This window comes from Ixodes scapularis, unplaced genomic scaffold, assembly GCF_016920785.2.
Source record: "Ixodes scapularis isolate PalLabHiFi unplaced genomic scaffold, ASM1692078v2 PGA_scaffold1__304_contigs__length_218370807, whole genome shotgun sequence".
NCBI classification, from domain to species: Eukaryota; Metazoa; Arthropoda; class Arachnida; order Ixodida; family Ixodidae; genus Ixodes; species Ixodes scapularis.
In genome coordinates, this window is record NW_024609846.1 from 98,413,236 (window position 1) to 98,429,694 (window position 16,459).

Sequence of the window (16,459 nt, forward strand, 5' to 3'; positions counted from 1 at the left end):
CACTTTAATACCAAGTGCTCAAGTGTCTCACTCTCATTATGGCAAGCAGCACATAATGTGTCTATCTCCTGAAATTTAGCCCTATACGTCCTCGTCCTCAAAGCCCCCGTTCTCGCCTCGAACAGCAAAGAACCTCCTATTGAGTTGTCAAACACATTTTCCTTTCTTATGTCCTGCTTTCGTGACCTGTACACTGTTAGAGCTGATTTATCCTGCATTCTTTCTTCCCACATTTTCCTCTCTGCCTCTTTCACCCCTTTTTTCACTGAAGTAGTCTGTTCAGCCCCATCACCAGTGTGTAGGTATTTAAATGTAAGCTTTCGGGCTCTTGGCGGCCCAAAGCTAATGTTGCCGGACGGAGCCGAAGTTTCGGTTTCGATTTCCACTCGTGTTTAAAATTAGATTTAAAAATATATATCAAATTTTTCGTGAAGCAAACGACGTAGTGTCTTTTACTAGGGATTTGTAATTCGAAATCACTCATTATCCCGAAATCTTCGGAATTGAGCGGAGTTGCCCTTTAAATACAACATATAATGCAAATCGACACAGCTGTTACTAAATAAGGTGATATTCTACAAGATAACTGTATAGGTGTCATTTCGTGTGTTTACAGGCAATCTTACATTTGCTTCTTGAACAAGTGGCGTGACAACGAGGTTGGGTAGTTAGCAGACGCAATCATGAGTCACGCTACGAGTTTCGGTTTTGAGGCCTCATTCGCGCAAACCTGGAAGTGTGTGCATTGTTAAAACGAACGCAATAACTACTGCGTTCTTACTTTCTCTGGGAGTCACCGTTTCGTGCGCGAAAACGAATGCAACGGTTGCTGGGCCTTCGCCAGAAGAGATAACAATATTGTAAATGTGCATGTTTTTTTTTTTTTTTTTTTTTTATTTGAATCACTCAATTTCAGCTTGGCATGAAAGTGTGCGTCCCATATTCGCGTTTTTAACCTTTAAAATGCCGGTTTCTGGTATTACGACACACAACGACGTTTAGGAAGATGGGAAGAGTTAGGAACGTCGGATGTGCAAAGTGGAGTACAGTAGTTCTAGAAAAAATCGTAAGGGTGCAGGCGAGCTGGTGAATATTAACCATGTTGAATTAACCTGAGACGTCATCCTATTTTCAGTCTCTTCTATGTTTTGATGTTTCTTCTCTACCCCAGTCTCAGGTTAATTTCCCTTGAAGAGGCCAAGAGTCCATGAACTTGGGCCTGCGAATCGAGCAGCCGGGGAGTCTGACAACTTGTCCACAGTTGTGTTATCGGTGCCGAAAGGAACACTGCAGTTTCCCGACGAGATAAGAAGGGCGCTGGACTTCGTGTTGTGGCAAAGTCTGCGACATCCTACGGGGCATCTGATGACCAGACAAACTCTTCCAGTATGCATGGCTTGGACTTTTGTTACCACCAGTAGCTACAAGACGTTAAATATTGAACGCCCAATAAAAGCATACTTACGAGTATTTTCTCAAAGCTGTACCTTGACTCATGTCCGTATATATACGTTGCACCGCATTACCCACATGTTCTGTGCATTAATAGTCATATTATTCAGCCACTAAAATAAATCCAAACCATAACATACATGGTGTCTATTTAATAGAATAAATTTATTGTACATACAATAGAACACCTTTTTTTTTTGTCAACTTCAATCACAGTATATAATATACTCTGAAAAAAAAAAAATCATTTCTTTGGGGCTAAAACAGTACAAAGAAACACAAACAGGTCAATCCCCCAAGAACACCAGAGCTTTCTCAAAGGTCTGCACAGGTACACTGTGAACTGAGCACTTCATCACGGCGACACCGAGAACAGGTAAGCGCATTATTGTTACTGCGAGTATCTCCTGGCACAGAGAGGCCGCCTCCACCGAGTGCTCCGGTCGCAGAAGACCGGCGGACCTTGCGGCTGGGGCGATAGTGCAGACGGGGAGCGGCTATCACTTCCGGTTTCAGTATTACTTTACACAGAATGCTGCCGATTGCAGGCCTCCTTCCTTCTACGCTGAAGATAGGCTTCTCTCTCTCTCATCAAACGATCGGTGGAGAGGGGACATGCATCTTGAGATCATCAGCACAAGCCAAGGGGAAGGAGGAGGGGGGGGGGGGGGGGGGAGAGAGATGTCATAACTACTATCTGTTATTCCGGGTCCCTAGAGTGCCTCTACACGCTTTCCGGGAAAGATAGAAGAGTAAAGCTGCACCGTTACCCCGCAGACAATATAAGCTTGAAACACCTAATCCAACTTTTTTCTGAGTCGGCGGTTCCCTGCAAGCTCTGGCATTTCTCAATTTTGTCAAACAACCTGAAGAATGGGACCTTGACTTTGCATTGCATTGCATCCCTAGTTTAGACAACAGCTCTTTCTGAAACTTAAAGATATGCCAGAAAAGCACGAAGGACCGTTTCAGTTTATGCTGTCTGCGACAGTATATCTCTAGATTTCAAAGAAAGCAGGTCCCTTGTTTTAAGGGCAAGGAGGAAGAGGGCACCTCGAAACTGCAGCTTGCGGGAGGTTTTGCACAGTCGTTCTTGCGCTGTGCTACTTGCGAGCCTTCTAGTGCTGTGAGCATTTCAGAATGAAAGAGGAGCGACAGATGAGCTTAGCTGTCTAGAAATATGTGCTGCTCCAGCTTGCGTGCAGGTTCGCACTCTAGTCGCGATCTCCTGCATGGCATAAAAACTTCCCGTTCTTTGGCATCCACCTTCGTGCGGACGAGCTTCCACCGGCAAACAAAATGCCGTTGCAACAATCAACTGAGTGAGAGGTAACAGCATCCTAGGAGTAGCATTTGAAGAGTCCAGAGTCCTATCTATACACATACCTACAAAACGTCACGTCAGTGGTGAAATGCGAGCATTCCAGAGAGAGATGCATTGTTTCAACATTTCGTAAGGTTTTGAAAAATATGCACTCTTACCAGCACGGGTACAAATGTGCACGATGCTCCAATGCCACAAATGGGCAACACACTGCATTTGTCTACAACTATGTATTAAATTGTCTAGTTAACAAACTCTGCAGCATGAACTATGCTGGGGCAGCCCAGACTAACATACATAGGTAGTGGTGGCCTAACTGGCCACAACTCTTAAAAACTGGCAGCTAAGTTTCTACTAGTTGTCGAAGGTTTTACCAAATGCCTATGCACAAACTTTGAGGGGCGAACTTTGAGGTAAGTGCCCTGTGTGTGAACTGTGGCGTCCACCTGTTTGCAGGAAGCTACCGCCTAACTCGGCAATGGGGCCAGGATGTGCAGAAAACAGAATAAAAAGCAAAGTACCATTGCTCAGACGCACTCTCTTCAAGGGCTGCGAGCTGTTTGGTGCTCCGAAAAGGGCTACTTATAGAATCCAAGGGCAAAGTGGTGCAACAATTGAACAAGTCCTTCCTATGCCCATTTACGATAGGGCGGCATAGGAGCCAGAAATGCAACCAGACTCAAGTATCACAACTGTTACCTAAAATACGGTGGAGGAAACTGTCCTTCACCATTAACAGTCAACACCACTCTTGCGTTATCTGAAACGTTCCAGGTTCCCGGCTAAGACAACAAAGAAGCAGCAAATGCACAATTCATCAATGTAATCATTGGAAAAAAAAAAAAAGAAAGCAAAGGGAGAAAGACTAGTGCCAGCCATACAGGAAGGAGCACCACAGGCATGACTTTACACCGGGCGACGATCTGAACAAAAACGATGAAACAGCTGTAGACGGAAAGCGAGCAGCCAGCAAGTCAATGAGACCCGGTCCTGTTTCGGGATGGACAATGCGTCTCGCAAGCTGCTACGCCGCAACGGCAGCGACCGATAGAAACCGGCCAGCAAGACGTGACGCTTAAAAGCGAGCCCGGTGTCGCTCACTTTGCACACCTGTGCCCCAATCTAGAACGATGCCAAAATGTTTGTTCAAAAGGACACTAGGACGGTATGAACACCTAAGAAAAACGAAGCCATCGCAACAGCGCAAGAAACGTCATTCAACAGCTCGACGGAAATGGTCGGAACGCAGCAAGGGACGCTCTTGGGTGCCATCCCTCCTTCCTCGCTTCCGTGCGGCCACCGGGTCGGAAGGGTGGTGCAAATCTGTGGCCACTCTCTCCTCTTCTCGTACGCTCGAACACGCGCTCGGAAGCGCACTCGCACGGCCTAGTGGAGAAGCTCCGAGACAAACATGCGCGGGGCTCTGGTGAAGGAGGAGGGGTCGGCCTGTCACGACTTCTTGGGCGGTGGCGGGGGTGCCGGCGTTGGGGGCGGCCCAACATGGAAGCTGGTGCACGACACCGGCGACTTCCGGTCCTTCAGGGGAATGTTCTCGTAGATTTGGCGCGGCGTTTCGGTGGGCGGCCTGCATGCGGACAGAGCGGGCAATCTCCAGTGATGAGGGGACCCTTGACACGCTAAGATAGGGCGGCTTTGGAAGTAGCACGAGAATGCCACACTCCAAACTAACGGCTTTTTGCTTGGAGATCCGCGAGATTACGTACGTGTAGTTCTAAAGTTGAAAGGCAACCTATTTTGGTTCTCTACAGTCTTTGGATGTTTCTTGGAGAAATGTCGTAATATTAAATATTTCCTCGCATACATACAGAGAGCAACGTAACAAAAAACTGGCGTTTTTCTGGTAACTAACCAAAGGCAGTCTAAAAGCGTAGCATTTAGAGGTCGTCCATGTCGTCACGGGGAGACGCGACACCACAGCGTTGCGTAAAAAGTTTCGACCTGGAAATTTCCGCAGTTCTGGCGCCACGGTCGGATACCGATTGTCGTGAATACTGCGATGTCACCGGTGTAACATTACTATCCAGACTACGTCTCAAGCACAGACAAGAAAGCACCAACAGCTGGGCCTATAAACGCTACAAACTTCAAAGGGACAAACAGACACAAGCTTGAGTCTTTTTGTCCCTTTATTTGGTGAGGTTTTTGCGAAGGATCCCATGTGTACGTAGCGGTCCGCTAAATTGAGTAGGAGCTGAGTGTTGTGTGATGTCGTGGTTCCACCCAACGCCGCCCAATAAAATAATAGTATTTCTCCGCTAAATAAAAAAAAATATACAAAATAAAATTACACACATAAAAGTGTGTGTGGCTTGCGCAAGATATATTCTGTGCTCCCTGTATTTGTCGGCTTGGTCGTGCCTGCTCAATTTTTGCCGTTACCTCCCTCAGTGTGCAAATAAAGGAGCTGTGCAACGATTTTAACATTGAAAGAATTGGCATCTTCTGCTTTTGAAATTGTTCACCTTGCCACAAATGACAGAAAACACACCTCCTTTCATCGGAATGTTGCGATTCCGCCACGTAATAGCGAGGCAAAACTTAGAATATTCCCCGACCTGCAGCCGCGAGCGGTGGCCATGAGAAACACACGGCATGACGTCGATGGGGAACCTTGTACGTAGAAAGACTGCAAGTTGTGCAAATACCTGCTCGATAAAAGGTAACTTTTCTATAAATCTTGTCGTTCCAACATATATATAAATGTCAAAAACCTGGTATCATCGACAAAACTTATATTATACGGAGTTTTAGTGGCGCCATCTATCCTAGGTGCCTAGAACCGCCAGCTCTCTCTGCTACCGCGAACAGCTGCCAGAAGCCGGAGTGGGAGGGGGACAGGGTCGGACGGGTATGGCCGGACCCGGATGAGACTTTCCTCCTTTCACCATATTGTTTGCGCGGTGCACGCCAGCACGTGGTCACGCGGTCACGAGCGGATCAGTTCTCGCTGCTCACTGATGGCTCTAAAGAGAGAACGTTTCCGGAACCCCGCGCCTACCCCCTCAACGTCACTGCGCACGTGACTCGGAAGACGACGTACGAGTTGAGAGGCGGCAAAAACCTGGATCTTTTTCATTTTTTAAAATAAAAACTAGGGTATCCAGGCAAAATCTGTTTTCTGTAGTTCACTTCAGAAGTGTCGGGCATCAACTTCCACAATAATTTAAGCAAAGCCCTAAAATTGTTGCACAGCTCCTTTAAACTTCCAACACGCTTGTACCGACTTTTCTCACGCGTTAGTTCACACGATTTTGGTCGTTCCCGCTGAGGGGCGGGGACTGACCGTGAAGGAGGGGGCACCGTACCTTGGCACGCAGGAGCCGGAGTCAGTGAGGAAGGTGCGGGGCAGCACGGCGGGCTTCTTGGCCCCGGCCGAGTCCAAGGTCAGGGGCGAAGAGGCCGGGGTCAGGGTGGGTGAGGCTGTGGGGGTGAGCACAGGCGGCACCGCCAGGGTGGCCCGCACGGGGGTGGGCACCAGGGGCACGGGCATGGCCGGCACGGGGCTGCCCGCCTCCGGCAGAACCCCCACGGCCGCCACCGTGGGCACCTCCCCGGAGTACTTAATGTTGGTGTACTCCCGGCCGAGCATGATGCTCTTCTGCAAGAAAGAGCCACGGGGGGCTGTTTGGCCTCGGCAACGCGTCCCGTGCCACAGAAATTTACCAAGCGTCGGATGCGCAACGTATCCGTTGTGTGGCAGGTCTAATTTGCACCCCACCCGACGGCGTTAGTAGGGGGGTCGTTCCGCTCCACGCTACCTCCCCGCGACTCGATCGACCGAAGCATTAATAGTCTAGATGGTTACAGCAGAGAACTATGAAGTCCCCAGATAAATGGGACTCTATGGCACTCTGCAAAACATAGAAAGCACAAACTAACGATGAATAAGCTGCAATTAGAACCAGCTGCAAAACGAGCGATTAAAGGAATAATAAATGTTAACGCGAGCAACAGTAACTATACATGGAGAAGCCATACTGCAACCTTGTACATTTATAATCTTGTGTTCTCTGCTGTCCTATAGTCTGTCATCCAAGGGCAAGCTCAACACGAGCTCTCATTTCTCAGGCATGGCTCTCTTGCAGTTTCGATGGGCTTCCGCCGTTTAATTATTCAGATAAGATTCTCCGTTGCCAACGAACGTTACTGAAAGAGGTTGGCTCATTGGCAACACGTGCTGTGCCAGACCGACGCGAGAGGCGAGGGGCGTGGTGGTACCTGCTCGGCTTGCATGCGCTGCTGCAGGGTCTCTATGTAGTGCTCCACGGCCAGGTAGACAAACTTGTACTGGGCCTCCGTCTGCACCATGCCCGATCGCTGGGTGCGCACCATCTGGATCGTCCGCTGGATGTCGATCTCGCAGGCCAGCCCTGCACGGGGGGACAAGGACTGCGGTCACGTAAACAGCACTACAGAGCATGAAAGCATTCAACGTTTCGTTATACTATATGAGCAAGGTTGTCACAATAATTTCTCACTTTGCACGGGTGACTGTTCGGCATTCTAAGGCATCAAAGTGGACCGCTCAGTTTCGTGCATTCTATATTTAGTATGTACTATGGTCACTGACAGAATGAAAAAGGCTGTAAGGTCTTTCGGATGTACCGCTTCCAGCACAAGTTTTCTAGCTTAGAACAAGTACGCACAGCCAATGCACAACGAAAGGAGCCAGGCATCCAAAAGAAAGGCCCTGCCATTGTCGTTCTGTCGGTGACCACAGCAATGATGCAAAAGAAACATATTTCAGCGAGTGTTATATATGATCATGCAACACCAAAAAAGTCTGCCAACACAGGCAGAATACCTGCCTCCTGCCTGAAATCCAAGAGAGTAGAAAAACAAGGTTCAATTCTGATGAAAGAAATGATCCCTCTCAGACATCCAGAACTCAGTGTGCATTCACCCAAAAGCACGGGAAATCCCATCTTCGATTCTCGTGCCAAATATGGAGTGGGAAATGGAACCACGGTGTGGGCGCGACTCACCCTGCTTCTTGATGAGGTCCACGATCATGTCGATGACAATGAAGGTGCCGGTCCTCCCTATGCCAGCACTGGAATGCAGAATGTCCTCAATTGTAGGAGAGCATACAGCAACAAACACGCAATTCTGAATGGGGACAAAAGAATAATTGTCTTGGTACAGGAAAAAAACCCGCTCGCCAATGAGCCGTGGGATGAACGAATTTCACGCTGTAACACCCATAAATGAGGTCTAAAACTATTAGATAAAAGCTCAAGGCCAAAACAATTCCCTGGCTTATACATTCTGCCAAACAGAATGATAGCACTTGATGGCAGTTTCTAACGAGCAGTACTTCCTATAGAAATGGTATGCAATGTGATATGTGTCAAAGAAATCGTAAAACATATAAAAAACTTATCCCCTTCTCAGTCCTTGTACTACTTGTTCTTTGGGGGTCTGCATCAACTTCTCAGAAAACTCACGCTGCACACACAATCCAACCACGAAATGCCTCCACGCCTACTAGACCGTTCAACCAATACGCAGTCTCTACCCTACTATGCAAAGGGGGGGGAGACAGGGGAGTGTTAGCAACCTATTGATTTAAAATTACTGCAACAGGTGAATCCAGTCACCTGCAGTGAACCACGATGGGCCCAGAGTCCGGGATAGACTCCTGGCGCTGGTTGACGTCGTGCAGGAAATTGAGCACGCAGCCGGGATCGGACGGCACCCCGTGGTCCGGCCAGGCCGTGAAGTGGTAGTGGAAGACGCTCCTCGGTTCGGCCTGCGCCGCAAGCCACTCGTCGAGAGCCACGTTCACGCACCCCATGACAATGACGGGTGTGACAATTGTTTGCCATGAAGAAGTCTCTTTATTGGATGTGACGGCTGTTCGTTACCAAGGTATTCCAGTAGGCTGAAATAGCTCTGTGGTTCTTGGCCAACTCTGAATCCTGAACTTGATGCTACACCATAAAACATGGCCACAGATTGAGCTTCTCTGTCCGTTTTGGACAGTGTCCAAAACTGAGGAACTACGTACATGCAATAGTGATTTTTTAAAGGACAGGTAGCTTCGTTGTAGTAGTTGAGCACAACATTGGGGGTGTTTTAGGAAAGAGTATACAGTAGAATTTTGTTGATACATTCCCGGTTCATATGATTTCCCGGTTCATACGTTCACGAGTGAGGGCAGGGAAACGTCCCATAGAGTTGCGCCGTTTTTGTTTTCCAGTTCATACAGTCCCGGATAACACGATTCCCTGGAAAGTATGCTCAACATTCTGCCAAATGTCAATTAGATTGTATGTTTCTTGGCAATCAACGTTGCACTCGCATATTCGGAGCTCCAAACATCTGGTCTTGACGAACAAGCACCGAGCAGCCGTCCTCAAGGGCATACGACACGGCGCGCGTGTGCAGAGCAGTCTGCTTGCTGATAACGCTGCCACTACGTCTATTGTTCTCTGCAACTTCCGAGAGCCGTCAAGGTGCACAAGGGCGTTTTGATTGGAATTGCAGAACACAAAGTGCGGTTTTACTGTCTTAGCTCATTATTCGATTAGTAAAAGAATCTTTCCCATGAAATAATAACAAAGGATTCCAAGTACATACTTTACGCATTTCAAGTGCAGCTTCGGCGGTTTGGGCGAGAACATGGCACTCTTCACCGGCGTTCTCGGCCGCTGGTGGTTAGCGTGCGCACTGCTTCGTCGGCGTGTTAACCACTCGTAACAACAGTGTGTCCATCTGATGCTGTCATTTATTCTCCTCTCGTCAAACGCTACCGCTGGCGAAAGTGGCGCGAATGCTGTCGTAACGAGCAACCGAAGCAGCAGCGTAAAAACCGAAACCCACATACGGCTGTCCACCAATCGAGCTGTGCCCGTGCAAGCGCATGTTCACTTCAGTCGTCAACACCGGAACAGTATGTTTGCTTACGCCTTTTTAAGTGTTTCCAAAGTAGACACGTGATTGTGGGTCACCCTTGGTAACTCCGGCTAGCACTTTGAGGCATTGTTCGGAGGGTTGAAAGCACCGATTGCAAGAGTGCACGAGAGTACCTCTAGACTAAGACAGCACAAGGGAGTAGTAGCGGTAGTAGTAAATTAACGAATATGGCATTTCTTTGTTTTCTTCCATAGAGTTATTATAAATGAATGAATATGGCATTTCTTTGTTTCCTCCCATAGTTATTATAGCGCACGCTAGAGGTTCAACGGACGCTAGTGTGCTGCGGCAAATTGAAGCAGACAGCAACCAGACGAAAATTGACCTCCGGTAATGCATTTCGATGGGGAAAAGTGAGTGCATTTTCTCCTTGCGCTCGATTATAAGAGCAAATATCTTGAATAATTCATACGTACTAGGTACCTTGGAACATTTCTCAATCAGGCAGATGAAATAATTGGTCCGTTATGCATTTTTATTTCCAATTCATTGGACTAAAAATGGTGCTAAAATGGCTTTGTACATGTATTTATGTGCACTGTCGGACACTGCTAGCGCGAACACGGCATTGGCGCTTTTCAGCGTGGGGGATATATCTGCCAAACAAACGAAGGACATCTGGAAAACTAATAGGCAAGAATTATGCAATAACACTGGATCAGTAACTCCCTGTTTATGTGCAATCAAAATAACTTGAAGGCCAAGTAATACAGTCCGATTTTCAACAAGTAAGTAGTACTTCTTTATTCTCTCTGCTCTGCGAATGCTTGTTCTACGTTCAAAACATCACCGGCATGCTCGAAATCTTTGAGAACAAGTGAATCATAAAAGCTGTCTGGCATAGAAAATGACAAAAAGAGACACCTTTCACAGCCCACATACTTTATTCTCTACGTTTTGAAAATTTTTTTTTTCAAATGCTCGTAAAGATGCAAGACAGGGTCATTTTTATGTATAGTGACAGGAAGGCCATATAAGCAATATATAAGCACCACCGGAATGCTGGCGAACCTTGAACACACTCTATATTCTTTTGGATTGTTATTTTGCTTAGAATCGTTGCTCATTTTTGCAAACCTGCCATGTAACAGAGGTTTGGGCCTGAGATATAGCAAAGTTTAACATCGTTCAGTGTTAAAGAAAACTGCTGTAACTAAAGCAATTACACTTTCGCAATGTTAACCCCTTAACTGGGGAGCGCGTCTTTAGACGCGCGTCAATTTTGACCGCAGATTGGGGGGCGCGTCTATAGACGTGCTGCACTTCCCTTGCTGTTGAGAAGCGCGTCTTTAAATGCTCGCTCAATTTAGCGTGTGGGTAGGATGTGCCATCTATCCTCGTGTATCGGAAACATTTTTAATTTTAAAAATGATGCATACATGGCAGCACAAAAAAATGTTGAAGACTCCTGTATGACACCTTTGACTGTTTGTTTGGAAAATGGCGTCCAGCAAACGGCAGCGCGTTCCTTGACCAACGAAGAAATCAGTGAGCTGCTGTAAAATACTCGCAAGGACAGTGACTGCAATGTCGATTTCTCGAGTTCGATGAAATGCTTCCCGGGAACCGACACGAAAATTGAAGATGACACAGCGGAAGAATTGTTTGTGGAAACACCATCAACTTCGGGGTCTGCTGCAACCTGGCAAGACGCCAGCACAGTGAAAGATCCATTTCGGATTGTACGAAGTGCCAAGGTGCACATCCAACTTGATATAAATAAATTTGTTTTAGGCTTTGAGTCTATTGTTACACCTTCAAGAACTAAAAACACACACAAAAAAATACTCCCCATTTTACAGATATTTTTGATCAAAAAAAGTCCCCAGTTAAGGGGCTAATAAAGGTACATATTATTCGGTACGACCCAAATAACCATAGCGTCCTATGTTATTTTGCGGCGAAGAGACAAAATGCACGTGCGTTTTCCCATAGGAATGTACAGGAGCACCACAAAAGTAGACTGGTTGCTGTCTGCTTCAATTGGCCTCCTGGAAGTCGCATAAACACTAGCGCTAGTTGAACCTCTGGCATTCATTATAATAACTCCATGCTTTTTTCTCTACGTTGGTTCAGCTCCGGTTGCTTTATCAAGTTTCGCCAACGCTTTGGCAGCTTTGGTTTCGCGTTCTGCCCCCAGCCTGCACCACCCCATTTCGCCATTGCTGCTGTGCCATGTAGGCTCGTTTCGTTCAGCGATGACGTCGCTTTCACGACGCCATTACAGAACTGCTTGTTTTTGCATGTTTTTGAACTAGGTATTGCTTTTCTTGCGTGTGTGTGAACTTGAAAATGGTCAGTTCGAATCGTATGTTTTACCGGGCAATGTTTTCTTTCTCGCGGTTTTTTCAAGACATATCAACAATGTTCTACTGCAGCACCAAATATAGTACTCTCAAGACCGGTTATAGTGAAGTCAACGGGAATCGGAAATCACTTCGCTTTATCCACTATTTCGCTGTAACCGACTTCGGTTATAATGAAGTGCAAAAGGGAATCGGAAATCGTTATCGCTTCGCTGTAGGTGCTATTTCGTTATAAACTAGGGTTCGGAATTTTCGGTTTAAACCGATAAAAGTACGCTGAATCCATTTTCTAAAATTCGGTTTTAACCTAAAAAGGTCACTTTGACCTTCCAGTCGTACCGCAGAGTCGTGGCAAAAATGTGAAACGACAGTGTCTATCGAAACATGTCTGAATGTATGGGATACACAGGTGCCATCACAACGTTTTGGTTTAATGTGCGCATCATCGATTGGAACGTAAAGTTCGAAATGCCCCATGACTTCGCCATGCACGAGCGTGTTTTCAAACTCGTAAGGAAGACTGACTTGATGCAAACTCTGCATGTTGTGTTGTGCTTTAAAACGTCGCACCGTGTCTCTTTTGGCGGTCACATTTCGTTGATTGCCAGATTTTGGCTCAGGCAGCGCTTCGCTCCTTTCGGTCCTTGATGCTAAAGAAAAGGTAGAGCTACGAACATTTTGAACGCCGTTTTCTTCGTTCCACTTCGCATAAATCTCACTTTAGGAAAACCATCGTTTGGTAGCAGGACAAATGGAAAGGCTCACTCATTGTTTTTCCTAACTGGAATTTAAAGCGCAATGCAACTATGGCATTGTTGTTTTAGTTTGTGGATGTCTTTTAAGTTAATATTTTGTTGGAAACATAAAAGGCAAAAAACTTGTTTGATTGTTCAGCACGATGTGAGCATAAAATAAATTTCTTTTTGGAAATTTTGTTTTCACAGTTGCTTTCTTCAGGCATTCTGCTACGTATTTATTGAAGACAAATGTTGGTTATTACATTAGTTTTCTAACAACAGTTTTCCTGAACAATATCAGTGTGTTCCTGATAAAAATTAGATGTGTAAAATCCCCTGTAAGGCCGAATTAGAGTGCAGCTCTTGAGGAGGAGGGGAAGGTACAAAGAGGAGGTATGCCCCTCCTCCTCTCCTGCTCGCCTCCCATTTAGGGAAAATTTTCCGCTAAATTTCGCGGGGAGTTTTTCCCGCTAAACTTAGTGGGGGAATTTTCTGCCATATACAGCGGGGAAATATTTTTGCCAAATTTAGCGGGGAATTTTTCCGTTAAATTGAGCGGGAAATTTTTCCGCTTAATTTACTGGGGAAATTTTTCCGCCAAATTTAGCGGGGAAAATTTTCCGCTAAATTGAGCGGGAAAAGTTTGTTTTCTGCTAAATTCAGCGGGGAAATTTTTTCGCTAGATTTAGCGGGGAAATTTACCCATAATGCAACGCGCGGTGACGTCATCTATGACATCACTGGTGACCCTCGTGACGTCACGTGTGACGTCATCACGGGAAACGTCCCATAATGCACCGCCCAGTTACGCCGACGGCGACGGTGTTCAAGCCGGAAACGGGCGCCTAAGAGCTGCGCTCTAAAACTACTAGTTTCTTTCACAATTCATGTACACAGATGAAACTTTGCACTGCATTCTGCCTTACAACTGCCAGTATAGTACACTGTTCATTTTATTCATATCAAGCCAAAGGTTCAGAAGTTGATGCTTTTAGGTAGTGTCCTCCCTTAACTGACTTATCAAAATATGAATTGCAACAAACTATCAACATCTACCCTCGATCACGCAGCGAAAGCCTTCGCCGACTGTGCAAGTTTGGCCTTTCCGAAATTGGGCGGCGGCTTGTACCACCATGTGTCATTCAGAGGAAGCTCTCGAAGAGACTGCGCTGCCTTCAATTGCACATTTAGTCACTGAATGGTGTAGGAGCGGGCGTGGCAGCATACGGCAGCATGGCAAAATCGGCCATGCACTCGGCACGCAACAGCTGCAGCGCGTAGAGCAGCGGATGGGGAGAGGCACACAACCGAGCCGACTGAGCTCCTTTTCACATCTGTCTGGCAGAGAAAGGGGGGCACATTTCTTTCTGTCCAGCCCTACTGATTTCGCTTAGACTTTGGAATCACACGTAGAGTCACAGATCACGTTTCCTTGACTACACAATATTGCTCCAAGGCAGAACAATTTGGGACTCCGATCAAGCAAGATTGGGAATCTTGGATCCTGACAAAGATTGGTGCGTCGGTCAAACAAATGCCAAGAGAGCATAAAAAAGTTGCAACTGCCCATGAAAGTATTTTTTTATATATACTCTCGTTCACGCGGGTCCTTTCAAATGCACTGACACACAAGCAAAAAAATAAAATTAGTGCACGCATTTCCCAAACAAAACGTTAAAAACTTTACGGCATGAGCAAAAACAAAAATATGCCTGACCGCATGTGGTAGCATGTGGCGAAGGCACGGCGTCACCTCTGTCACGCTGCTTTCTTTGCTGTTGGCCGCATATTCTCGGTTTTGGGTCCCAATTAATTTGTTAGCGTGCAACCTTGTGTCTAGATGGCGCTACGTGACAATAGTGAGTACGTTGCTGCATGCGGGCCTTCTATGCAGCAACATAGTCACGTAGCGCCGTCTTGACACAAGGTTGCACATTAACAATTTATTCAAACCCAAACCCAGAATGTGCGGCCGCATGGCGCAGCGGTAGTAGAGGCGGTTTCAAGCGCCACCGCTGCTGCTGTATTTCTCTACTCTGCGCGTGTTGCTTGAGAGCGACAACTTATGTGACATCAATTACTTTTCACCTAGATTCCTAGAAAATTCGTAATACCGGTCATGTTTGCTTCGTAGGGCCGCGAAATTGTTTCGTTTAACAGGAATTCATTGTAGTAGTCGGAGATACACATCAAACAGATAGGAACTTGGCCGGTACTTTATTTTACTTCGTTAAACGGGCATTTTCGTATTAGAGGAGTTCGTCATAAAGGCGTTTGACTGTATCACAGTTACCACAGATGCATACTGTGGATATATGACCCCGGTTTCACCAATCAATCTTTTCAGAAATCACACTGATGTTTGATACAAATATTTTTTAGCACACTAGATGCTGTATTTACTTGGAAGCTCCACTTATTTTTTTAACTTGTACCACAATAGTGTGCAGCCTCTCAATGGTGGGCCTAACAAACCAAGGGCTGTTGCAACATCTATGGCTAAACACAAATTAAATTACAAAAAAAGAAAACCGAAACATCATGCGCCTAAACATTACAATAGCTGGCTGAATTTCCAAAGGTCATCTATAAAAGAAATGAAAGACTTTTACAAGTTCCTGCAATGCTGAATATGAGTGCAGCTCTTGAGGAGGAGGAGGGAAGGGTACTGAGGAGAGGTATGCCCTTCCTTCTTATCCGTATTCTCTCCTCCTCCTCCTCCCCTTCCCCTCCCTGCCCCTTCCCCTCCTCATCCCCCTGCCCCTCCCCCGCTTTGCATCATGGGATGTTTTCCATAATGCAACACGTGACGTGAGGTCACGTGACCATCGTGACGTGACGTGAACCTCGTGAGGTCACGTGAACCTCGTGAGGTCACGTGAACCTCGTGAGGTCACGTGAACCTCGTGAGGTCACGTGAACCTCGTGACGTCACGAGTTCCTCGCGTTGCATTATGGGACATTTCCCATAATGTACCGCGCAATTACGCCGACGGCGACAGTGACGGCGACGCCACTCAAGGCGGGGATGGGAGCCTGAGAGCTGCGCTCTAAAAAAAATGGAAACCTTACAACAACAATTGTACAAAATGGTTGTCTAAACTCTTAGCAAGCGTTCCGTTTCTTCAGTTATTAAATCTACTGCCATGTTTTCCAACAACCTATAGAGCAAGTGTTCGAAATTTTCACAGCATCAGTTTTGCCTGTAAAGACAGGCGGCCTTTCCCGACAGTAGGTATTCCCTAACTTCGATAATATGTTTCACGAGACCAAGGTACCAACTGTTTTGAATAAACACGAAGTAAACCAAAAATGTGCACCGAAACCAACACACTGATCATACTACATGTGTAACAAGTGTCTGGGTATAAAAGATTCATTTCTAAATGGAAAGAATAAGCAACAAAAAGACAGAGCGCAGACCCAGGTTTTAATCTAAGCAAACAAAAAATATATACTCCAGCCCTGCTTTGCCTCACCTCTCCCTCCTTGGTGACGGAGAACTCTCTGAGGGTGTAGTCTGCATTTGAGGACTCCGAGATGTGCTGCAACTTGTACTTGCCATACTCCTTGGTCTGCCCTTCATCCGGCCAGTACCGGACACACTTGGGCTGCACACCGGGACAGATCCAAATGCAGAGATTCAGGCACTCGCACTCAGCACTGTTGTGGGGCATTTTTGTAACGCGCAATGCCAAGGG

At 46.5% G+C, this 16,459-nt stretch overlaps 1 protein-coding gene across 2 annotated transcripts in view; it reads right to left on the reverse strand.

Moving 5' to 3' along the window:
- Window positions 1–1,684: 1,684 nt before the first annotated feature.
- LOC8040335 (tyrosine-protein phosphatase non-receptor type 11) overlaps window positions 1,685–16,459 on the reverse strand; it is a 34,072-nt gene continuing 19,297 nt past the window's right edge. For both annotated transcript variants that reach the window (XM_029974727.3, XM_029974726.4), the window contains exons 9-14: window positions 16,238–16,369; window positions 8,398–8,549; window positions 7,783–7,850; window positions 7,016–7,167; window positions 6,103–6,395; window positions 1,685–4,361 (exon numbers count right to left, since the gene is read on the reverse strand). In XM_029974727.3, coding sequence (XP_029830587.1) covers window positions 4,226–4,361; window positions 6,103–6,395; window positions 7,016–7,167; window positions 7,783–7,850; window positions 8,398–8,549; window positions 16,238–16,369 — 933 coding nt within the window. In that variant the 3' untranslated portion in view covers window positions 1,685–4,225. The remainder of the gene's footprint in view (window positions 4,362–6,102; window positions 6,396–7,015; window positions 7,168–7,782; window positions 7,851–8,397; window positions 8,550–16,237; window positions 16,370–16,459) is intronic.